Below are 24,658 nucleotides of genomic sequence, written 5' to 3'. Positions count from 1 at the left end.
CCTGAAGCTCAAGCACGTCAGCTCAAACTGTGTTTAGCTGCTTCCGCCACAGCTGATGGGAGTTATCAGCTGGAAGGAAAAGGCTAAAACTGAGAATTGGGATGTGAGAAGGAACCTACCAAAGCACTTCAGTCTGTACCTCGCTTCAGTGGGAATATTCGTGTGCCTGAAGTCAAGCCAAGGCCTGAATACTGCATCGGTGCTTTAAGCAGTGCTCAGTAGTTACACAAGTGACCTGTTTTCCTTGTTTTTAACTTCCCTGAGGTGAAGGTGTCTGGAAGCTGCAAGAGGCCAGTGCAGAAGCATCGCTTTTTGCTTCCCCAGGGATGTGGGAAGGCATTGCTTGTTCCAGCAAGCCCAAGGAGTTCCATTGGGCTCCAACAAGATCCCGTGGCAGTATTTACTAAACTGTGAAATGCTACAGCTCGAGAAAATACTTAACAAAGAAACACCAGAGCACATGGGTGGTTGAGTTGGCTGCAGTCTGCTCAGAAGCCTGCTGGCGTTCATAAATACCTCAGTTGTGATGAAGTACAAGTAGTGGCTTTAGTTTCTTTATAAGGGTTAGCCCGCACTTTGGTGGAATTTCAAGTTTTATTGTGAGAAGACACGCAGTAAGATTATTTCAAATACAGAGAGTTTGTTTTAGATCCAAAAAGAAAGGCCCGCCAAGCTCATCCCTGTTTAAGTGTAAATGGCAGAGATTTGGAGCATGTTATTTAACAGGTACCCAGCCCTTCCCCTGGAAGAACTCCTGCACACCCAGTCAGTTGCTGTTCATAGCGGGGATGGTTAGTCAGTGGTAGAGGCAACACAAACCCACAGTGGGTATCTTCGGTAGAAGGCAAAACTTTTATTAAATGAACCAGATGTCACAAGTTAACATTTGCAGCTGTCAGAGATGGGGAATCATAAGGCAGCTATAGGAGCAGCAGAGGAATATGCAGATTTGTCCCGGATCCTGTGGACAGCCAGGCAGCAATGTAATAATAATAATATTAATTACTTTTAACGTGTCCTAATCATGAAAATCAGTCGCATAGGATGTGCCTATTACTTGTTGCCCTGGAGCACTCTAATGGTCGTCGCACCAAAGGTGAGCCTATGTCAGACAGAATTGCCATCAAGGTATCAACCTGTTCCATACCAAACAGCAAAAATCTCACTACTGTATCATTCGGTCAGGAAAAAAAACAGTCATTTGATAACTATGCCAGACAAGTTGACTATCAAGGGCGGGGGGGGGGGGGGGGGGGTCTGTCACTTAAGAGCCTTTGTCACCTGGTTTCTTCTTGCTTGTCTTCTCTATCATTGTCTCCACAATCATCGCTGTTTCTTCATACGTCTGAATTCTGTTGTCTGAGAACTTCTCGATGGACTCCACCACCTCCACCTTCTCGTAGCTCATGGAGCCAGGCAAGCCTGATTCCCTGAACAAAAGGCCCTGCTTATCTTCTCGGTCACATTCTGTCTCTCGAAGGACTCCTGGCTCAGTTGGGCTTATCGGACCAGGGGTAGGAACTGCCTCAGGCTCAGGAATGTCAGGATACTTTGTGATCTGCTCAATTCTTCCTCTTGTTTTTCTGCCCCATTCAAGTATGTCTTCTTTCTCTTCCTCTTTCTGTTTATCTTGGATTTCAAACTCTTCCCTCCTTTCACAGATAACCCCTTTCTCTTTTTCTGCTTCTTCAGCAGGTTCCGGTAGCTCTGGAATGGCCTCCACTTCACCACCGTTCATCACCTTCCCGTTGCTGTTGGAAACTATGATCCCTGCCCCTGATGGGATGGTGGGGGCCAAGATGCAAGGTTCTTCATAGCGTTCCTCCCCTGTTACCAGCACATAACGCCCTTTGGGATAGGCATCAGGTTTAGGCTCTGCTTTCTTGTGGACTCCTATTTTCTCTTTCACAAGGTTACACAATTTACTGAAGGCTTTACTTATCTGGGCTCCATCGGGTACGTCCTCTGGGCCCATTTCTTGTTCATCAAGTTCTGATTCTTCCTGCCCAGGTTCGCATGTGACCGAGCCTTCGTGCCTGAACTCCAGCTGATCTTGGTCCAAACCTTCCAGAGTTCTTTCATACATTCTTTCAGGTGAGAGACCGTCAGTTATGTCTTTAGACATCAGCCCCTTTTTCCTGGCAATTTTCTTTGTCAGAGCTTTTTGTCTGGGCTTGACGCTGGCGATGTCTTGCATGGCCTGGGTGATATCTAGGGAAAAACCGAAACAGAACAAACAACAAACAGTGCTGAACACAGTCCCTGCAAATGCTGGTGCTGTCCCTCCCTGCTGCAGGTGGGGAGCTGGATGAAGCAGCAAGTGGGAGCACAGCTCCCTTTAGAGCATTAAACAGCCTCTTTTATGTGGGCCCCTCGGCCAAGCAGCTGTTTTAGCATTGTGGTCACCCCTGCCCTACAGAGTGTGAGGACAGGGAAGTGTGTGTGGCTCCTCTATCAGGCCTGCATCAATGCTGATCAGGAGCCCTCAGCGCCTGCTGCTGCAGCCGGGCTCAGTATCTTCCTCCCAGGCATGGTGGCAAGGTTTGGCCCTGTTCACTGGACAAGAACCTTGTCTCCTAAAGCTGGGACTGAAGCCAAGTACCCAAAACCTGGCAGTAGGACTAAGTGGAAACAGCTTGTCTGGCTTTTACAACTCCTATTGTAGTTTAGGAACAGGAAAGGAGCAACCAAAACCCCAAATTAAAGCCTTCCTGCTGAGCACAAGGTTGCTGGATGAGTGGTCCAGCCCTGATGGGGAAGGTGAGTGCCATCACCAGCTATTCCAGTGCTTCTGGACGCTCAGCAGGGGGGCACCTCACCTCTGTGTCCCGGGGGGCCTAAGAGTGAGGCAGGCACCTCCCTTCACAGCAGTTTTGGAGATGGGCAGATGCAGGGGGGTGCATCAGGAGGGCACAGAGCTGAGCAGCCACCCCATCAGCAGTGCTGAGGAGCAGCACTTGGGCATCGCTCTGATGTTGAGCTCTAGGCACATGCAGAGGGAACCCCTGCCCATGGGCTGTGTTCTGATCTCCTGCACTATCAGTAGCCACAGAGCCCATGGAGCTCAGCAGGAGCACAGGCAGGCTGCTGATGTCCATGTCATGAACAGGAGCACAGGAGGCAGAGGCTGGTACTGGGAATTACAGGAACGTGGGGACAGAGATATTAATATGCTTTCCCCAAGGCAGCTGCTCTGTCCCATGTGGCAGGTACAGTAACACAGGTGAAATGCCCTGCTCACCTCGCAGGTAGGAAGCAGAGGTATAGCCAGAGACAGGCCATATCCTCAGCTGGTATAAAACAGAACTTTGCAGTTATTTACAGCTGCTGAGGATTTGTCCCCAGGCATTATGGACTCATTCCATAAACAACTGCTACGGTTCACAGAGCAGCCAGAAAAATTACAGCTGCACTCCAAAAAATTCCCTCGTTTGGCAGTTTATCTCCATTCTCAGGACAGTTTGTTATTAGTAGAAGCTCAGTGAGCCTTGGATTTAATCTGCAGTAAGTCATCCCGTGTGTTAGCACCCACAGCACCTTTCTGTAAATCAACTCCCCTCTTTGTTAAGAGCAGCCTCACTAGTTTAATCATGGCCATTTCCTTCTCACCATGTTTATAAGCATCCTAGGTCTAACAAGCAATCCTACAACATGGAGGAAACACCATTCAGGGGAAATCAGGTCATGGGATGTAAACAGGCCCAAAGGGGAGTCCTCTGCCTGCCTGCAGCACTCAACACCCCTGATACTCTTGGAACATCACTAAAGTGTGAACCAATGACTCTCAACAAGTCAGCACAAAAGCCCCAGCTCTTGCCATAGTTTCAGGTGCCTGTTGACTGTGCTCTATTGATTGGCCTATGCAGTAGATTGCAGAGATTAGCAAAGAAACTCTTTTGCTTGTGGTTTTGGCCTTTGACAGCTTGTCCCAAAGCCAGCTGTGGTAAGCTGAAATCACTGCATTTACTTAGCAAGCTGGAGTCAGGCTGTCACAGCTGGAGTTGGTATGGAAGACAAATGGAAAAACATCTTAAAATACAATGATACTGCTCTTGACAGACACAGGAAGACATGTCACAGGTTTACCTCTTCCCCTCGAAGCTTGAGGCTGGACAGGTCTATAGATCTGCGTGAAGAGTGTGACTGGCGTTCCTGCTATAGCAGAGTTTAACCTGCCGGAGAAGACGCGCATCGGTCAGATCTCTCCCCCTCATTTCCATCAAGAGCAAGTGAGATCATGCAGAATGAAGCATGGAGGTTAAAGAAATGTGTTTCTCCATGGTGAGGAGTCAAAGGGAATGATGGGAGCATGCTTCTTGTCTGGGGAAATTCACCACAGCCACAGCACCTTCGCAGGAGTCAGGCTGGTTTCCACCAGCAGGAGACGTGGGATGCTCCAGTAGGCAAAGTACACCAGTGATTAAAATGCATAGCAACAGGTCTGTAATTTAGCACAGCACTTTGAAAGGATGGGAAGGATTTTGGATGGGCAAACAGTCAATCCACACTTACCAGAGGTCAGCAAGAGCTATACCTGCTGGCTGGTAAGATGAAATTTGGCAGCCATTACAAAGTTACCTGCATGTGCCTGACTTCAGAAGGGCAAGACGAAAACCGAGCAGTCTTCCTTGGAAAAATATTTGAGGAATAAGGGGTTAAAAATGAAAACCGAGAGGCTGGCCTATATGCAAACCAGTTACTGCATCTGTGGCCTTTCCAGTCTGCTCTGCCAGAATGTGAGAGAACATTCTGGCCTGGTGTAAATGTGCAAGAGATGCACACTTTGGTTTTGGCAGTTATCCTGATCAGATTCCTAACCTGAATGCAGTGTCCAAAATGAGACGCCCCACGTGTGATATATCTGTGCCCCACGTGTGAGGCTGGCTATTAGTGAGGGTCCTTCCCCTGCGTCTTCTGGACAACCCAGCACAGCAGTTTGGCTCTGAGGCTCTGGCTCTGCTGCCTGTGCATGCAGCTGCGAAAGCCCAGCTCCTTTTATTCCTTTTCTCATGTGAGGCTGAGGGTTGACATTAGAGGGAGCCAGTGCTCCTCCTTAGGTTTAAACGACCCAAATCCCTGTCTTACATCGCACCGTTTTTCCGCCCCTGCCTGAAGAATGGGTTTGCTGCGAAGAGTGCTTTGCTTTTCAGGACATTTACCCTGCCTGAGCCTCGCAAAAACAACCTGCCTATAACACCCCAGCAAGCTTCACTAACACCCGAGCAGTGGAGAAGGTGCTTAGATTGCTTTTGTATGCTCCTGATGTCTGTGCACTGATGCCAGGACAGTGTACGGGAAGGAGAATGTGTAGAAAGAAGCAGCTCAAAACGGCTCTGACCCTTTCCTTGGCAGAGGCTTGACCAGATTTTACATCTATTTGAATTACCGACCCTGAGCGTGTACCAGTAAAAGGTGTGAAATGGCCATAGGTTTGGGTAGAGCAGATGCCCTCAAACATACGTTTCTCAAAGGAGATAAAAGCGATCACTGTCCCCTTTGGAGAGTCCAGAAACCAGCCTTACCGGCTGTCCTCGTTCTCGATGATGCGTTTGTACCGCTCCAGCTCATTCTCCAGGGACTGCTGGTAGATCACCAGCTGGCGGCAGTCGGTTGTGTACTTCTCCAAGGTCCTCTCTGCTTCTTCTATCCCCTTCCTGAGGTTTTCGATCTGCTCGTTGTAAAGCTGAATTTCATCGTCGTAACTCTCCTGTGTGTTTTTAATCGCTTGCTCCAGCATGGTTGTCTGGTAAACAAAATCGGCGGGGGAAAGAAGCAGCTCTGAAACAGTGCGAGGTGTCCCTGCCCGTGGCAGGGGGGTTGGAACGAGATGATCTTAAGGTCCTTTCCAACCCAAACCATTCTGTGATTCTATGATTCAGCATCCCAGTATTTCAAGGGTAATTAAAGGCCAGACATGTTTTGTTACCGTGTGTGAAGCTGTACTGTGTTTGGTTAGTTATTCAAAACCAGAAACTTTCCCCCTTGCACCCTTGTTTATCCCAAGGCTTCTTTTCCACAATAAGCATGATGGGATAAGCGTACACCAGAGGAACAGGCGGGTGATGTCTCCTTCCCCCCCCCCCCCCCCCCCCCCGGACTGGCTGTTGTCTCACTGTGGATGGCCTTGGCAGAGCAGGCAGTGTCTTACAGACAGCAAAAGTGCTTAACTGGGAAGCTGTGGCCAGGCAAAACCTGTTCTTCCATCTCTGTGGTCTGCAGACCAAGCACGGGAGGTTAAGGAAGGGTCTGTTTTTAAATAAGAAGCCTTCCTTTTGAATTCAATTCCTTGGCTTTTTTACTCTAGCAATAAAAATAACTGCTGTGCCACAAGGCTTCAGGTCCGGGTGTTGGACACCACATCAACCAGGAGGTGGCGATAGGTGCCTTGACAAAACCAGGGTCAGGAGTTGCAGGTGGGGTGTTTGGCGGTGTCATTCTGCTCTTAACTTTCCTCTGCTTTTTTCAGCTCTTTATCATGGTTATTTTATCACTTCGTTGTTTGCCTTTTTTTCTTCAAACAGCTTTTAAAGAGATGAGCTCACAAAAAAGCTAATGGAGCAGTAACTGGCTAATGGATTCTTTAATAATTGATTTATTTCTATATGTTACAGCCAAGATTTGCAAAAACCTCTTAGAAAGCCTAAATTTAGGCTCTAAGTCCCTTGGCATTAGTTTGGTTATACTGCAGTGTACCAGTGAATGGGTACCGCAGACCTCTAATGTTTGATGCTCCTGAAGTGGCCTTGATAACCTCTCAGCAGAGCCCTGAAGGTCCACCATCATTTTTCATGGAGCCAGTTTCCAGCCTGAGCTCAGTAAGTAAGCCAGCCCAGGTCTGTGTGACCTTTCCATTCCCAGCCTTCTGCTGACTCTGTCCTGCAGGAAACCAGTTGCAATGTGGAAACCTTCTTCCACCATGTCCTCTGATAAGCAGACTGCTTCGCTATGGCTGTGATACCTGCAGCCCTCCCTGGCCATCTAGACCTGACAGTTCGTAGCACTAAGAGAATGGGAATGAAACAGCTGAAGAAAAAGATGGAAAACTAAAAGAAACACACCTCCAAGTCAACCCCATTAAAGGCCATTCAGGTTTTACCATGTGACCATAAAAAGATGAGCATCTTGGTTGTGTTTATGGCTAGTGATGGCAGTACCTCAGTCTGCAGCTTGTATTTCTGCGCCTGGAGCTGGCAAAGGATGCTCTTGTATTCCTCCAGCTGGCTCTGCAGAACAGGGATCCTCCTCTCTGCTATCAGCTTTTCCTGGTTGGAAGAAAACAGCGTTGTGTACAGAAAGTATGTTTCACTCTGTTAAAAAGAGCCAAACTAAAGTCCACTACTGGAAAGAAGCTGTAAATGCAAACAGAAAACTGCAGAAGGCAAATGAAAAGATGAGTATTGAACCTCAAGTAGACCCCTGTGGCATGGCTTCAGGAATAAAAGATGTCAGTTGGCAGGACTGTAAAAGTACAGGTTATGTTGAAATTAGACCCTGTAGATGCAGCAGTTCATATCTTCTTCCAGCTAATAAACGTTCTTGGCACAGCCACTCATCTTGGTAGGAATCACCAAGTTTTCATTTAGTCTGTAGCCATTTATCTGATTTGCAAGTTTTCACACATCTTACCACCCCTTTAGGATAAGATTTACCTTCTCTGTAAATACTCATATACCCTGCCAGCCTCAGACAGAAAGCAGAGCTGCTTCAACTACCTTTAAACCAGCCATTTCTGAGGCTGATACATACGTTATAGTGTGCTTGACTACCACAATCTCTATTCTCCTGATCAGTCCAGTGTTCCAAAGCTACACTTAGTTTTTTTCTCTTTCTTACTTAGAGCAGTATGTATTTACTGAGAGCAATACTTGCCTCACATATGCCAGTGGTTATAGGGGACACACGAGGGGTTGTCTGGATGATCTGCTGCAAAACATTGACGTAGGTCTGGATTTCCATAAGGTTCTGTGGTAAAGTAAAAAGCATTTAATCAGAAAATGCTATAGCAAGGTGCTGCCTTCAATGTGCTCCACTCCTGGGGCTTATTCCTAGGTATTTGCATCTTTCAGCATATAAAAGCCCAGTTCATGTTCAGACTTAATCTTGGAATGTGGTTTTAGACCTGATTTGGAGTGCATGCGTGCTAACAGTTTCCTCATGCTGAAGGTACATAACAGGCACTGGCTATGTGACAGTACAGTTCATAGTCTTACTTAAAGGTTCAGTGCACAGGATCTTTTCAAAATGAGAACCACAGATACCTTTCCATATGGTCCAAAAAAGTGAATCTGTTCTTTCAAAAAGAGTAAAGATGGGACAGTGGCCTGATCCAAGCCTCCCAGCTCTACCAGGAAGGAGAAGGGGGCTGCATGTGTTAAGAGTTGGATGCAGCGTAATAGTACAGGACAGGCTTATGCCTGATGATGAACTGGAATGCTCTGGTGCAGAAAATTGGATATCCCCCTCTGATGAAAGCAGTAGATTCTTAGCATGAAATACAAGACAGCTTGACCAGCATGTTGAGTTGAATCATGATAACAGGTCAACAAATTCAAGACATTACTACAGCTGTAGGCGCTGGAACCAAGGGTGTCGGCTGGATGCTTGTAGCCACCCAGCCATTGGGCTTGGAAATACATAGGGTTGTCTTTACCCACCAAAACATAAATGGGATTTGCTTTAATTTGCCATTGGAACAGATGGTGAAGGGCAAGTCTGACACGTCTCTAGAAGGAAAGAGCTAAGTAAAACAGCAAATTCAGCCATTTACCTTCTTGTATCTGTCCTTTGTGGCATTAATGTCATCCTGCAGGAACTGGGACTCGATCTGCAGCTCCAGGTTGCACAGCAGTGCTTCATCAGCTTCCTACAATGCAGAGACATGTGGCAGGGTTAGTACATACGGTTGAAGTGCCAGAATCACAGCAGCCACTTGGCCATGATGTGAGCTGCATGTCTGTGGAGACCACACAGCCTGCATGGGGAATTGCAACCTACTGGGTGAAACAAAAGTAGTATGAAACCCACAAACAAGAGGCATCCTATTTATCATGTTCTCCCATTGTACACACTGCTTTTCTGCACAAAGTATGATACAGTTTGGCACTGGTACTCTCCAAATACATTAACCATATGCTTTGTGAATGCTGGGAGCCAAGTAATAGATGCTATGAAATACCAGTCTTTGATGCTAAAAGCTTGCAATTGTGCATGAATCTTAAAACAGATCCACAGGCTAAGGCATTAACTTCTCTAGTGTTTATGACAGGACCTGAGGTACCCTGATGCTTTTTTAATATCCCCAGTAAAGAAGCCCTTAATAAAAAACAACGAACAAGACAGTCCGAAGTATTTTCACTCCTTTTGGTGTATTCTCAAATACCAGAAATGTTGGAGTCATTTCTGCAAATAAAAATGACAGATGAGCCGGGCTAAAAAAAACCCCCGCTTTGCTGCACAGGTTTCTAATACATTGGGATTTGTGAGGATGAAAGTTCAGCATGTTCAATTAATTCAGAAGACAAGGTGTATGACTAGCAATTATGAACTCAGAGTATGTAGGTATGAGTGGCACTGGTATTTAAATCCAGTGAAATCTCCATTTCTGTTCAAAGGTCAATTCATTTCTTCCCAGTGTTATTTCATTTAATACAAACCGTTGAATATCAGATCATTTCCGTGGAACATGGCGATATATTTCACAAATATATAAGTGCGGGGGAACGGCTTTATTTTCCTACTTACAGCATGCTTTCTTGATTAGGTTTACCATTAAATAACACTAATATACCACTTTCGAGTTCATGATTGCTAGTCATACGCTGATGTGCCATTACCAGCTGTAAAAAATGCCTCGGTGAATGGATCGCAGGTTGTAAATAAACCACTGAATTCTGTGGGTGCAGGACATGACTCTTAGATAGGGATTTTTCCTTTTCCACGTGCACAGCATGTGCTATCCCAAAAATGTGTAGATGTTAGCTGTCTCATTATGCTGCTGAGCCTCCCTGCCAGAGACCTCTCCATCAGTCTCTCTACTTTGTGAGACAGTGGCTAATTCAGAAACACCCAAACCAGCACATTCAGAGCCAGTCAGCAGAAATGCCACTGCTTTTCTGCACTCCTCTGTCCTCCTATTGACAGGAAGATCAGCAGGACAATGGCCATGTTGGGAGGTCTGGGAAAAAGCCAACCCCCCCCCACCCCAGGCCTCTAGATAATACTGATAAGCAAATATTTCTGCATGTAATAAGCAAAAGCAGTGTTCAGCTTGCCAAATGTTCCTTCAAAGGGGAAAAATACTTATGCTTTTATTCCCTGCTTTCCAACAGACCAGCTTCACTGATGATGTTGTACAGAACAGTGCAGTGCCTACACATTTTCTTCTGAACCTTGCAGTATTTGCTATTCAATCAACTTCAGAAAAATCCATTCTGCTTTAGGTGCTGATTCCGGAACGATGATCTATGTGCCGAATCAGCATTTTTATTTACCATGGAAGAGAAACCGCTTAGAACTTTCCAGAAACAGTGTTTGCTGATTTTTCAATAGGTTCCCCTACTGCTGGAAAAGGCATGAATTTATATCTGCACATGCAGGTTTCAGGCTGTGTCTTGAGCACCTGTACAGAAAATCAGCTGTGCTCCCTCCAGCATTTGGTGCCCCAATGCAAGGAGATGCTGCAATGGGGACAGCCCAGACACAACCTGGTATAATAACATCCCCTACAGCTTAAGATCTTGTCAGCTTTGCCTGGGGTTGCCAAGTCAATTCACTTTCCTGTAGCTGCAGATTGGCTGAGAGGAACTGTGAAGATGGACCCACCAGCTCCAGCTACTGCTTACAAAGTGTTTGCCTCCACAGATAGATAGTTTTTAAGACCTTGCAGGGTGTCCAAGAACCCTGCTAGCACACTGCAAAATAGCAGTGATGCAGGGTATCTAGAGCTTACTGGAGATAGCAATGCTAAAATGCACATTTTCTTTTGTATAAAACATGCATATCATTGACATGACAGTGCTCAAGCGAAACAGTTCCTGCCATATGTAGCAGGGAAATACAAAATATCTCCATTTGATTCACTGCGATTGTTTCCAAATACCGAAGATGAAGGATAAGCTGTGAAAAGTAGATCTGGGAAAAGATAAAACACAATTTTCTTCGCTCAAATGAAAACTAGCAGCAAGAGAGGATGAATCAGGTTTTCTCAGTTTCACAGACCTTGTTTGGAAACTTCCTAAATATGTTAGTAAACTTCATCTTTTCTCTGGGTTTATGATCATGATGATGATGATCATCATCATTTCTCTTTCCATGGCATTAGTTCAGGAAGTTGTGGCTTGATAGAAACATTCCTCAATGTTTCACTGCAAAAGGTACACATACAAGGCGGGGGGTGATGTGGCTTTTCTTTTGTTTGGAAACCTAATGCAAAGTGGAGGGTCTGTCCTAGGAAGGGCTGACCATATCCTGCAAGGGACTGAGGAGCTTTGAGACACACCAAACTTCAAGATTTAGACATAATCAGCATTATCTCATGCCACAATATTAATACAAAGTATACTTTAATGCAGTAGCTATATTAAAACAAAACGGGCATGAAGAAGGTATTTAGCAACAAACGTTTTCTCTGGTCATATTTCAGACCCTTAGATACATGTATTGCCTGCATGGTAAGACTAACAAATGGGCTTTTCCTACCTCTGGCTTTTCCTAAACTCCTACTCTGAGTGTAAACTCCAGCTCACTCAGAAATTGCCTTCCAAGTTAGAAAAGACCAAACAAACAAGAGTCCTAGCAGAGTTTAAAAGAGTTGTTAAACGCACCTAAGCATGAGCCAGATCTTCAGCAAGAGTGAACTTGCATATTGGACATGGAAGAAGCAACATGTGTGTCAACTCCAGATCCCAGAATGTATGCAGAAGCCATTGCTGATGCTCCAAATTGAGTGTTGCTCAGTAGGTCCTCCTAGTTCGTGGTCTTACTGACAAATTACTGAAGCCCTGAGCACACCTGAGGCTGCGGGCTGCAGATGGCATGGTGCTACACAACCAAAATCAGCAGGACCGTACAGAGCAGGGCGCTACACATTGTGTATGTACACACGGAGGCTCAGCCATTTGCACAAAGCTCAGGGAGGCGAATGAAGGGGAAGAAGAACTTTTCATCAGTGCATAATGATAAGAAATATTGTGGCCTGACATTTTATCTTCCCAATGCTTATTCAAAACAGCTTGCTGTAGTAAATTAACTTAAAGAGAGAAATTATAAACTTTCCATTTTTCCAGGCTTACCTTATTAAGGCGTTCAAGGGTTTCTTTTAGCTTCTGCTGGTATTCACGTTCATTTCTATACCTGCAAACAGAACAAAGGAGATGAAGTTCAATGGTTCATCCTTTTGCAAACTGCATTTTCATCTGCACTATCATGCACAATATATGCTTCACACTAAAGCAGAATAAGAAAAGGACCAAAAGATTTACTTATGCATTAGCATTGCTTTGTTTTGGTCCAGATGCTGAGAGTAATTCCGGGATTTACTAATATCTTGTCCTCAATTTATGTAGCAGAAGGCAACAGAATGCCACGTATTTGCTATCACTTTTTCACAGAAAGCCCAAGAACGGATTATTTACAATAAAACTGTGTTTGATTAGCATTGGACTGCAGTAACACCCATTCATCAGTGGTTACCACCTGAGTATTTGCTACATTGGCAAATTGGCATTTAATTACAGAGCACTTGGTTTTCTATTCTACCTGTTGTTGTTCAGTAAGCACTTTCATGACAGACACATTAAACACAAAGATTGCAATTTCACGTATTGATTGTGTATGATTAATGATGTGTTAGGATGCTTTGATGGATCAAGCTTTGTGTCCTCTTTGATATAGCAATCATATTTTAACCTGGTCAAAATCATATGTGAGTCTTAGTAAGACTGCATTTAGCCTGTTCATATACATTTATAACTGGTTTAACTGTTATAACACTTATAATATGTATAACTGTTCATATACATTTATAAGAAGTCCACAAGTGCATAATGTGCATGTTCATGTACTAAGTGAACAATTGATGTATATTGTGTTTATCTTTGAGGAAAAAGCACATTCTTTGAGAATTAGGGCTCTGTACCTGTATGTTAGAATTATCTTCAAGAAAAACCTTTTAGCTGAGGAGTACAAAACTTCCTAATTGTTGATCATTAATGTTTATTCCTTTACCTAAATAAACTGTATATAAAATGTTTAACAGGAGATATGGTTCAATGAGACCCCCTTAAAAAAGAAACACAAACAGACAGATCTTATAGTATGAGGTAATGAGGCTTTGCCATCGGTAGTGAACAAGTGGCTCATCAAACTACATCTGCTGCCAGTGCCAAAGTACATAGTGTCCGTTGCAGTTTATCCCTTTGGTTTCCCCGAAATTATAGAGATACAGAGATATAAAAAGCTGGCATTTTCTTGATTCCGACAAGAAACCCTCATGGTGAGTGACAAGTGAAGTCTGGTGGTGAATGTCCTTCATTCGCAGTACAAGCAATGGACATCAACACAGCACAGTCCTCACCAGAATTCAAAACTGAACATACATAAAAGCTCTTCTCACCTACTCAAGTAGCTTTTAGGCTGCAATAGACCTCTTTGGACTGCTTAGGGAAAAAGGGGAAAGGAAACCAAGTGGAGGGGGCTGCCAGGCTCAAAGAAGGCAGGTCAGAGCTTTGAAGGTTCCCTTCTCCCTGGGAGTGTTCAGGGCCAGGTTGAATGGGGCTTTGGGCAGCCTGGTCTGGTGGGGGGTGTCCCTGCCCATGGCAGGGGATTGGAACAGGATGATCTTTAAGGTGTCTTCCAACCCAAACCAATCTATGATTCTCCTATCTTAGTGCCCTGACAGAGAGATGTTAACCTAATAGATTTAGAGATATCTATTAAACCCCTTAAGCCCTCCCCACAGCCTGGGGCACCAGCCTGATGAGAGCATTGGGCATGCAGGAGGGAAGCCCACAATTAAGCTTGTTTCTCCACCTGGCCCTTGTTTTTTGGCCCTTGCTTTTGCTGAAGTGCGAGAGCTGGCTCCCCTCCAAAGAGAAAACAGTCACAATAGATCCTAGCAATCTTCAATGGCCAGGTAATCGATTTGGTGTCAGCCGTGTGTCTTTAATATGAAGACAAATGCTGTCTCTCTGTTGAACCTTTCTGAACTCTTTCGGCAGTGTATGAAGCCAGTTGGTTTACCATTAGCTGAGGTTAAACTTTTCTACTACATTTTTCCTTTTCACTTTTCCTGAGGCACTTTGCTAACCTTTTCTCAACACAGACAGCAGTAATTTGGGTGCCAAAGAGAGCACAAATTGCAAAAAGCTGCTCCTGCAAGGATGATGGACAGGCCAGTAATGGTTGTGGTTTACACCCTAGAAGGCAGGATAAGGGCTGCACTCTGCTGATTTGTGAACAGGTTGGTTGGCACCTGCATTACCAAGAAGCTGCTATTGAGCAGCTGAGAGCTACAGGGCAAGATTTTGACAGTCTGGAAAAGGGGAGGAGAGCAGGCAGGACCTCCTTAACTGCAGCTGCAGCAGAATAAAGATCTCCCTATCACCAGAGGAGCAGCAGCAGCAGCACAACCAACCTCTGCAGACAGGGACTGAAATAGCTTTACCAATGGAGTCCCTCCTGCTCCCCATACTTCAACTATTGTGTTTTCCTACTCGGTTTTGTTTCCTGTCACAGGTGTTGGGTCTCCACTGTAGCCCCAAAGGATATCACCTCATCAAACCATCACCACACGTCACAGCTTGGGGAACACAGTGCCAGTTTCAGTCTCTAGTGACTTCCAGGGAATCATCTGCCATGCAAACCCCACAAGATTAGCACTGAATGAATTTTAAATGAAATAATCGATTAGCAAGACTTTTAATTTCTGAAGTTAATTAATCCTGTTCAGTCAAGGGCGCTAAAATCTGGGTTTCAGCATTCTTTCCTAGTATCGGGGAGAGAAATACAGTCCTTTTCCACAGCCAGATGCAACGTTGCTATAATAACGATGCTAAATAAAATTAGCATGATTAGTATTTTTGTGAGATGCATCCAAACAATTCCTAGTAATGCTCTTTTTTTGCGGCTTCAAGAGAAAGTATTTTCTGCTGATACAGAGTCTGAATTATTCATGTTAATGTGAAAAGCTATAAATGTGGCTACAGAGGATTTAAAAATAAGTTGTAATGCAAGATCTTCTTTTCAGCGGTTCATGCACATTCAATTGTACAGATCTGGTAATCCCAGGCTCCGCTGTGTTTAAATGCAGCTTTAAAAGGTCTACGTAAGTAAGTGCAACTTTTAAAGGTTTACTTATAGATACAAATCTATTTACCGAAGTGTGAATGTGAGTGAAAGAATGGGTTGTAAGAGCTAAAATTCTTTGCATTAGTGAAAGACACACACTTCTGTCAATTAACTGGTACACAGTGCTCCACTGAAAGCACTGTGTGCCAAAAGCAATGCTTTATGCTTCAAATTAAGCCAGAAGCCCCACACTGCCTGCTGCAGACTGAGTACAGACCCAAGTGGGACAGCAGGTCTTCAGCACAGGAATGCTTCTGGTTTCAGGAGCATGGCAAGACCCTAACATGGCAGAGAACATTATTCCTCCCATATTTTGTTTACATAGCTTAACTTGTAAGTTTAAGTAGCTGAAATAATAGCCATCAGATTGGCTTTGAGCTAGAGAGACAGTGAGAAGGCAGAGTACACATTGTCAGAGCACTGGCCTTGTCTTAAGTCCTGCAACTCAAAACCCAACAAATTCTTTTCAGATGCTAAAGAAACTTTTCTGTCTGTCTTCAGGTCAAATTAAGCAGCTCACAAGAGAAAAGACACAAAACCAAAATTCACTTCTTGATGTAAAACAGAGGCAACTTGGTTAAAAAATGGCCACAGCCCTTCCATTGCAATGGCCCTGTGTATCTTTAATGTTTAAATTGCAATGTTATTGGCTTGGATATAGTAGAGGTTTCCTTTTACTTTTGTTTACGGCTGTTGAGTGAACCTCATACCTGTATGACAAGGCACCACCTATTTATTGTCTAAGAAGTCACTAACTACCCCAGCAACAGGTCCTAAATCTCGCTTTCAAAACCACAGCCCCTTCTCTGGGTGTTCCTCACCTCCAGGATTTGCCTGCTGCTGGTGAACTATACAGGCAGTTGATCCACAAACTGCTCAGGTGGATGCAGGAATCTATGAACAGGTTGCCAGGACAAGCTAAATGTTTCTGGCCAGCTTTTCTAATTCTTTTCCTGCCAGCTTTCCTTGCAAGCTGTTGAAATCAAAGGAGGAATTGTGTGCTGTACTGATTCTTCGCCTGCCTGAAGTACTCCAGATAGAGATGGCACGGTCCTGCCCAGCTCTATCATAGCGCTAAACATTTCTATACAGCTGGCACACTAATATACAGGTAAACTTTGGAGTACTGAGTTTACTAATAAAAACATATGAACAAGTATCAGAGTCAACAGCTAAATTACAGCATTGCCTGTAAAAAACCCTGCCTAATCAGGATCTTGTAACTCGCTGGCACTGAGTTAGAGCATTGTGGACATCTGAGCATTTCCAGCATTAAGCCTCAGTGCACCTGGGCGGGCAATTCTCTGCTGTCAGATGAGAGAGACCAGGGCTTGGCATTTCTATGGCTGTGCTGTAGCTCACAGCCTCCATGGGCTGCTTGTGTGGCAGCCCACTGAATTGGGTTGGAAATCTTATTTTTTTAGATTAGGGCTTTTTTAGCTGGCTCATTTTCTTAATTCAAATGTCAGGGTGGCTCCAGGAATAGCTGTGGCAGCACAGCATAGCAGACAGTGTGCAGGGCTGGGGAGGGCAGGATGTTGGGACTGTACAGCTACTGATATCAGTGTATCATCAGAACATGCCCTGAAGACACAGATGGCCTCGACATCAATTATCTTGGATCTGTTCTGGGGCTCTTTCCAGTTGAAAAATGCTTGGAGACAGAAAAGGGAAAAATTATCAGTCTTACACGTTCTAGTCCAGAGAAGGGGGGATCAGTGGAGAGTCAGACTGAAAAATCATGTGGTTTGGGCAAGGACAGACATAAAGTCTGTGATGGAGACAAGGGATGAAATGTTGAAGGCCTTTGTATTTCTGCAGCAGCAAGATAGGGCTCAGACGATTCACCTTCTGCCTTAATAAAAGTGTTTCTGGTAAGTGTGGTGAGCATTGCCTGGGAGTGGCTGCACAAATTTGTTGAAAATACTTCATTTTTCCCCTTCCCATCAGTGTCAGGGAGAAGTGTTTTTAAGCTAGAGCTTGTTATATGGAGTTCACCCTCACCCTTCGGCAGGGAGGATGAAAAGCTCCTCCCTCCATGCTGCTGCCAAACTACCCAAACAAACCTGGCTGAACTACCCAAAACAGATGTTTAAGGGGAAAGAACCCTGGCCAATAAATAACAAGAAGCCAAGACCCTTCTCTCCTGCGAGCAGTCCTTTTATGAGCAATACTCATCAAGTCTCATTGTGTAATTAATTAAGCAACATGACCAAAACTGCCTGTTGCTGAAGGGAAGGGACTAGATGCGTCAGGAGCCACTCATATGGCTCAGCCCCCAAGGCTCCTGCTCTGTGATTTATGGTGCAACTGAGGTTAAGAAGTTAGTGGAAACTTGTTCTTACAGCTATTTCTTTAGTAGCAGAAGATTAAATAGTGGTATGCAAGGAAGAAGGGGAGGGTATTTAGATTTTTTTCTTGGTATGTAAAATTTGCTTATTTACTGTCTCTTCATCTCACATCTGTAGTGGCTGGACACCCAGGTATCTCACAATGCCCGTAAATAAGAGTTTCTCAGAGATATTCCGCACATTTCAGGACATATTTGGGGTTGTGTAACTCTGCACTGCTCAGACACATGCTTTGAGCCATTTTGGTTTTAATCGGGTTATTCTCTCTTAGCAGCCTAGAGCACAATCCTGCTAATGCTAATGAGTAATAGCAACCAATGTGTGCCATGGCGAGGACCTGCTGCCATGGAAGGGAGAGGGCAGTTGCCTGTCTAGTAGCACTGAGACCATGGAATGCAGAGCTGGCGCTCCCAAAGTCCAGTCACCTTGCTTTTCACCACGGGCTTACTACATGCCATCCCCAGCTACAGCTCTGATACACAAGGAGAGGCATCACCTGCGCACAAGTAGAGGTGGTGACACCAAACCTGTCCTTACTACAGAGATTAAGTATGGAAACAATACCACCGTATGTTCCTCCATTTGTAAGCCTTACTTGTTGCGGTACTCATCGAGCATGCGCTGGGCGTCCTTCTCCTCCCGCTCCAGCTTGGCTCGGTCGGATGCCAGCTCCCTCATTCGCTGCCGGTTGAACTCGATCTGTCCAGCGAAGGCTTCGTCCAAGCCCACCAGCTCATCCATGCGCTGGAAGGTCTCCAGTTGCTTGCGCAGGATGGTGTTGCGCTGCTCCAGCACACGTGCCCGGTTGATGTAGCTGGCAAAGCGCTCGTTGAGCTCCTGCAGGTTCTCCAGGCCCCGGGCTTGGGCCAAACTGTCGAATTCGGGGGAGCCTCGCAGCTCATCGTAGGCGTCCGACCGCTCGTACTTCTCCTTGCGCACCTCGCGAAGGAAGCTGCTCCTGTACATGGCTTCGGGGGGGCTGTGTGGTGCCGGGTTCCCCTCTTGCGTGCCTGCCTGCCTCTCCAGTTTGGATCTGAATTATGGCTGGGGTGTTTGAGGAGGAAGAACTGAACATAATCACCCCCCCAGATGATAAGGATTTGTCTCCAGGGCGGTTTGTGGCACTAAAGGCATCATCTGCAGCAGTGAACTAAATAAATCCCTATGGCCCCGCCTTGGGGCTGCCTCTCCCGGCGTCAGCATTTCGGAGGAGCAGCGGGTATGGGAGGGTGAGGGGCTTTTCTTTTCCAGGGTTGCAATTGTGTATGGCCAGAATAAAAGAGAACAACATCCAGCTTTCACCCGGCGGATTAAAGCATTACCCGTGGACAACAAAACGAGAGCTATGCAGTTTCGGAGGCTGAGCTCAAAGCCTTTCGTGGCTCTGCTGGGGGGAGAGCTTTGTCCCATGGTGGTGTCCCCAGGGCTATGAGCAGAGGCCTTCTGCTGAGCCAGGATTTTGGTGTGAGCAGATGGCGGAGCTTGATTTTTGTTGTTTGACAGTTTTGCGATCATTTAGGATGATGGGATGGTGTATAAAGCCAATGTGACTCCTGCTCCAAGTCCAAGATTTGGCTCCTCGGTTCCCACTTCACACTTCTTCATGTCAGCCTTTTCTGCAGGTTATTTCTACCTGGTGTGAGACGCATCAAAGCTGCACTGCTACTAAAAGCCTCAAGCTTAACAGGGCCCTGTTGGGAAGGTGGTTTCCTTGGGGATAGCTAAGTGCCACGTCTTTTCGTGACTTGGTGGACATTACGACTGGGAACTGCTGTCCTTCCTTCCTTCCCTTCACTCCCACTGTAATGGAGTCTCAAGTGCTGCCGTTTCCATGAGAGGCTTGAATTTCAGTGGAAGTGATGGATATATTTCCTCTATTACTTTTTTACTAGTCTTTCCCTTTGCAAAATGCTGTTTGTTGGGCCTGTTCTTCCAGAAGCACATCTATTCACCCAGCTGAAAAGGCTCAATACCAAGACAGTCCATATTCAGATCTCTGTTATGAATTAATGTGTATAAAAGTCACTGTTTTATTTTTTAATGAACACTTCTTGTATGCATATTTAAATTGCATGTACTGGAACCTTAATGGAGAGTGGCCTTACTGATGGCAAGTGCAGAGGTGAAGAAAGAAGGCAGGTGCTCAGGAGAGTCTAAAGTTTGGGTCTGTGTTATTGACTCTGAATCAGAAGGAAAAAAGAAGCTAATTAGAAGCTTTCTGCATCTTTCCTGATCTGCTTCAGATTATTTGGAAGTGCAATGGGGAAAGATCAAATGATCTTTCAGGAAACCTAAGTAGGGCTTGCACACACATTGCGCAGCTCCACAGGCAGCCTCTGAACTACATAAACAGCAGAACTAGAGTACATTTTTTATGAATTTTGGAGATGTTCATAAGCAGTGTATGTGAAACCGCTGCTTTCCGTGCTGCGCAAACCTGTTGGCATTTGTAGCTCTTTGGCTGGACAAGCCTGCCTGGCTGAACAATGCAGCTGAGCTTTTTACAAAGTTAGTCTTCCAGAAGAGATCAGAAAATAGATTTTGCTGGATTGTGGGCGATGTATTTTCATGGCAAGCGTGTTTTAGGCTTTAGATAGCCTTTCAGTGCAATAATAGCCTATGCGAGTACAGTCCCATCCGTCTGAGGCTGGAAGCAGGACTAGCTCCCATGGACCTTAGGGAATAACATGAAAATATCTGTAGAGGCCTCTCAGCAACACTCTGTCCATAAACAGAGCGGTCTGTCTGCAGGGCAACCCTTCCAGAGCCAATTTTTGTTGCTATTATTTATCCTGTGTTTCCCACTAGGAAAATCTGGGTTTGCTCTAGCATGTTTCACTATTACAAGCATTTCTCTAAGGTGGGATTCGTGACTCCGAGATTTCACCTGGTGCTGCTTCCTCTGCTGACTTGCTATAGACACTGCTTTACTGGGACCAAAGCAAGCTACCGGGACTTGGGCTGTGTGTCAGTGACTTCTTGTGACTGAAGCTCTGAGTTTCAGTCGCGTGGCGTAAGAAAACACCCTGGCCTCCAACCTGCTCATGTGCAGCAAACCAGAATGGGACAGCCTGAAAAGAAAAGCAGTTTGGCCTAGACTGCAACTGTTATTCTTCTTTTTCAAACAGAGAACATCAAAAGCAGCAGAGAAAAATCAATCTGCTCCTGTTATGCACCAAATTATTTGGCTCATCTAATGGACCACCAAGGTAAATTTTTTACCAAGGGCTCTTGCACACTGTTTCCAATTTAGATGTCTCTAAAGAGCCAAAGACTGAGAAGTTATCTACATGCACATTAATGAAGCATCTGATAAACTGCTGGAAGCTTTTTAAATTTAAATCAGTGAGCATGTATATAAAACCACTTCTATACAAAACATGCAATATCTTTAACCTAATGCCTGCAGTATTAACCTAATGCCTGCAGTATAAACAAGAAGGAACAGAAAGAAACAATTTGTATCTTTCTCTCTTTGTCCCCAGACTATGTGTGACGTTTTGAGAACAAAATCTGAAGGTTGCCTCTTTGCAGTTTAAATGCACTATGTGATACATCACCACTGCCCCAGAATGGGTGTTTACCTACCACTGTAAGCTTAGTAAATCCCTGGTACAAAAGTGTGGTTTGATTTTCTGCAATTGCTGGTATTGCTATGAACTCCTTTGCAGACTAACTTGGCTATATCTCTTATGTACAATATGAGTGTATTTTTGCAGTGCCATCAACCTGCTTCTACTCACAGAATCACAGAATAGTTTGGGTTGGAAAGGACCTTAAGATCATCTAGTTTCAACCCCCTCAACACGAGCAGGGACACCTCACCCTAGACCATGTCCCCCAAGGCTCTGTCCAACCTGGCCCTGAACACTGCCAGGGATGGAGCATTCGCTGCTTCTTTGGGCAGCCCATTCCAGTGCCTCACCACCCTTACAGTAAAGAATTTCTTCGTTATATCTAACCTAAACTTCCCCTGTTTCAGTGTAAACCCATCATCCCTGGTCCTATTGCTACAGTCCCTGATGAAGAGTCCCTCTCCAGCATCTTTACTCTTTACTGCTTGGCTAAGCCAACACAAGTTCCTCATGCTAAATCGAAACAACTAACAAAAGAAAACAACAACAAAGCAATCCAGATGAAACCCTATCTTCCTGCTAAGAAAAGGCCCAGCCCTACCCGTGGTCGGCTAGGCTGGCAGCTGAGCTTGTGTTGGCCATGGCTGCAAGTCAGCCCTGAGGCTCCTGTACCCTCCTGACTCAAAAAGACTGCCTGCTCTGCTCCTTTCCTCATGGGGAAAACCCTTTTGACACTGGTGGGTGAAGACAAGGTAAGAGTCGAAACAGATCTCCACAGACAGCCTGCTCAGGGTTTTCACATTAATGCCCCAAGCTGTTTTTTCCCAGTAATAACATGATTGATAGCTTGTTAGTATGTCTATTTAGCTGCTATGAAATGATGACAGACAACTGTGGGCCTCTACTGGTACAGTGCAGCTGAGACACTTTGCTCACCATTGCTGTCTTTTGAAGTTACTTTCCTTTATTCAGAGCCCGATGCTATAGCCCAGAGCTTACTGTTCCTGTAGTCCAGAACAAAACTTCAGAGCATGATGTGCTAACGAAGTGCATGACAAGCATTTTGTGGCAAGGTCTCATTAGATGGAAATGGAGGTTATTCTTCATTTTGAGAGCTGATGCTCAAAAGCCACATCCACGTACCTCACGTCTCATGGCTGAAAAGAGCTGCTGTGAGGCTGTTCAAAGCAAAACTTCTTTGTGAATATGACCAGTGAGGAAGATGAAATGAATTTGTGCCGATTAGCTTTAACAACGACTCAAAGAATCATATATTCAAATATGAAAGAATCCAGCACACGGAAAAAAGGTTTTGCTGTTTTTTTCTTTTCTATGTCCATAGTGAGCAGAATGAACAGGACAAGAAGTAATGAGTTTAAATTCTGCAGTGTAAGATATGAATGAGGAAAGTAGTCTAACTGTTCCTCTAATGAAGCATAGGAAATAAAAGTTTGCAAAATCTCAGTCCCTGAAGCACTTTAAGATAGACTAAGCAAACATCCCAGGACTGAAGAATACTTTGTTCATCCTACCTTAGAAATAGAAAAGTTTATTGATGACTGTCAGCATAGTACACATGGGGCCTTTCTGGCCTCTGAGTGCCCCCAGGGCCATGACAATGATTTCTGAGGTCTTTCCCAATCTTGTGAGACCCATACCCTCCCCCTTCTTTAGGAGCTTTGCATCCAGCCTTTGTATTTGCTTTAGAAATTACTTTCATGTGAGTGATTTCTATATAATGCATCACAGCTGGATACTGAATGCACCCTGCTTTTTGGACTTTCCCCCCTGGAGGTATTCCTACCACTCCAGGCAATACCATAAAGGTCAGGGCCCAAAGGTGAGTTTTAACTAATGCTATGCTGCTTTTCACAAAATACATGATTAAGTACCACCAGAGGGCTGTAGTCCTACAGCAGGAGTAGGCTGTGGGTTGGAGATGAAGTACCCAATGCACCATTCCCGACATAAGTAACACCAGTGACTCCTGGTCACAGAGAATTTGCTCTGCAGTATGAAACAAGCTGGGGTTTGTCCTTACTGCAATAGAAGATGTGCTGCAACAAGTCATGGCTTCTGCTCGAGGGGACCCAACTCTGGTGGGGTTGTTATGAATCCCCTGACAGTGATGAATGGGTTGGTGCACAGGTGTGGATCTGCCGCATTGCTCAGGACATCCTCCCCACACCAAAACAGCTCGGATAAGTGCCTTGAAGTAACAGCTCAGCTGCGACTGAGAAATGAAATCAGCAGAGTATCTTCTGCACACACCTGGTGTTAGCCAGTGCTTCTCAGAGAGCAGGGCATGATATGAGGAATCTGATTGAAGAAAACAACGCTTAGTTTTCTGTAGCAATCATAAATAAAATAAAACTGTGTCCTGGGTTTACCAGGAGCCGTTTTGCTCCTTCTTAGGAACTGGTGCAAGCTCTGTGTTTTGACTTCCAGCCTGGGCAGAGAGCTGATAACACCGATTGGTTTTAATTGTTGCTAAGTAATATTTATTCTGGCCAAGGACTCTGTGAGTCTCATGCTCTGCTGGGGACGAGGGAGGCCGGGAGGAAGCAGAGACAGGACACCTGACCCAAACTAGCCAAGGAGGTATTCCATACCACAGCACGTCATGCCCGGAGGGGGAACTGGAAGTTACCCGGAAGGGGCAGGCTCTCGCTCTTCGGGGGGGGTCGAACTCGTTCGGCGGTGGTATCGTATTCTCTTGTTATTTTCTCTTATCAATATTATCATTGGTGGTAGCAGCAGTGATTTGTGTTATACCTTAGTTACTGGGCTGTTCTTATCTCAACCCGTGGGAGTTACATTCTCCTGATTTTCCTCCCCATCCCTCCGGGAGTGGGGAGGTTCGGGGGGGGTGAGTGGACAACCTGTGTGGATTGGTTTAAACTACGACAAACTGGCAGTAAATTTTTGTTCTGTTTTGCACTGGCAAGTCTGTAGCAGTAACTAAGCTTTCCAGCTACAGCATTAGGCAGACAAGCTTTACCAACGTAAGCTGAGAGATATCATTCTCCTTCGTTTTGGATATCCACTGTCAGAAACACCACTCTGAAAGACGCCCTTTCAGTCAAAGGGTCAGACATGAAAAGGGGGTAAATTCTCAGGTTTTTCTTTTTCAATTTTCTACTTTCCTTTTTATTAAAACCATTTTAGGGTTTTGTTTCCCTTTCTGAATAATGCAGCAGAAAGGCAATATGTGAAAAAGAAATGAGATCTCTGGAAAATGACAATTGGTTTAAACCTCAGATTCCTGGGGAGAAAAAGTAGAACTGAAGAAAGTGAGAAAAAAGTTTGAGCTAATTGCAGGTAATCCCATTTCAGCATTCAACACCCCCTGTCTTGAGGCACAGGATGGCCCCTACCCATATACCT

General features: G+C 45.1%; 1 protein-coding gene across 1 annotated transcript; it reads right to left on the bottom strand.

The window, feature by feature from the left end:
* Positions 1-1,264: 1,264 nt before the first annotated feature.
* Positions 1,265-18,662, bottom strand: BFSP1 (beaded filament structural protein 1). The gene is made up of 8 exons (XM_065679259.1): positions 18,292-18,662; positions 12,291-12,351; positions 8,768-8,863; positions 7,870-7,962; positions 7,155-7,262; positions 5,523-5,743; positions 4,087-4,172; positions 1,265-2,211 (listed from the first exon to the last, which is right to left on the bottom strand). The coding sequence occupies exons 1-8, from the start codon at positions 18,660-18,662 to the stop codon at positions 1,265-1,267; spliced, it is 1,983 nt and encodes a 660-aa protein (XP_065535331.1).
* Between the last annotated feature and the right edge of the window lie 5,996 nt (positions 18,663-24,658).

This window comes from Lathamus discolor, chromosome 5 (genome assembly GCF_037157495.1).
Source record: "Lathamus discolor isolate bLatDis1 chromosome 5, bLatDis1.hap1, whole genome shotgun sequence".
Classification (NCBI taxonomy): Eukaryota; Metazoa; Chordata; class Aves; order Psittaciformes; family Psittacidae; genus Lathamus; species Lathamus discolor.
The sequence above is the reverse complement of the archived record's forward strand: the minus strand, read 5'-3'. Positions and strand labels throughout refer to the sequence as shown.

Coding starts and splice junctions, on each gene's coding strand:
- BFSP1 (XM_065679259.1), bottom strand. CDS start 18,662: ATGTACAGGAGCAGCTTCCTTCGCGAGGTGCGCAAGGAGAAGTACGAG. Junction 5,744..7,154: donor AATACAAGCTGCAGACTGAG/GTACTGCCATCA, acceptor TTTGTTTACCAG/ACAACCATGCTGGAGCAAGC. Junction 4,173..5,522: donor ATCGAGAACGAGGACAGCCG/GTAAGGCTGGTT, acceptor CTTCTCCGGCAG/GTTAAACTCTGCTATAGCAG.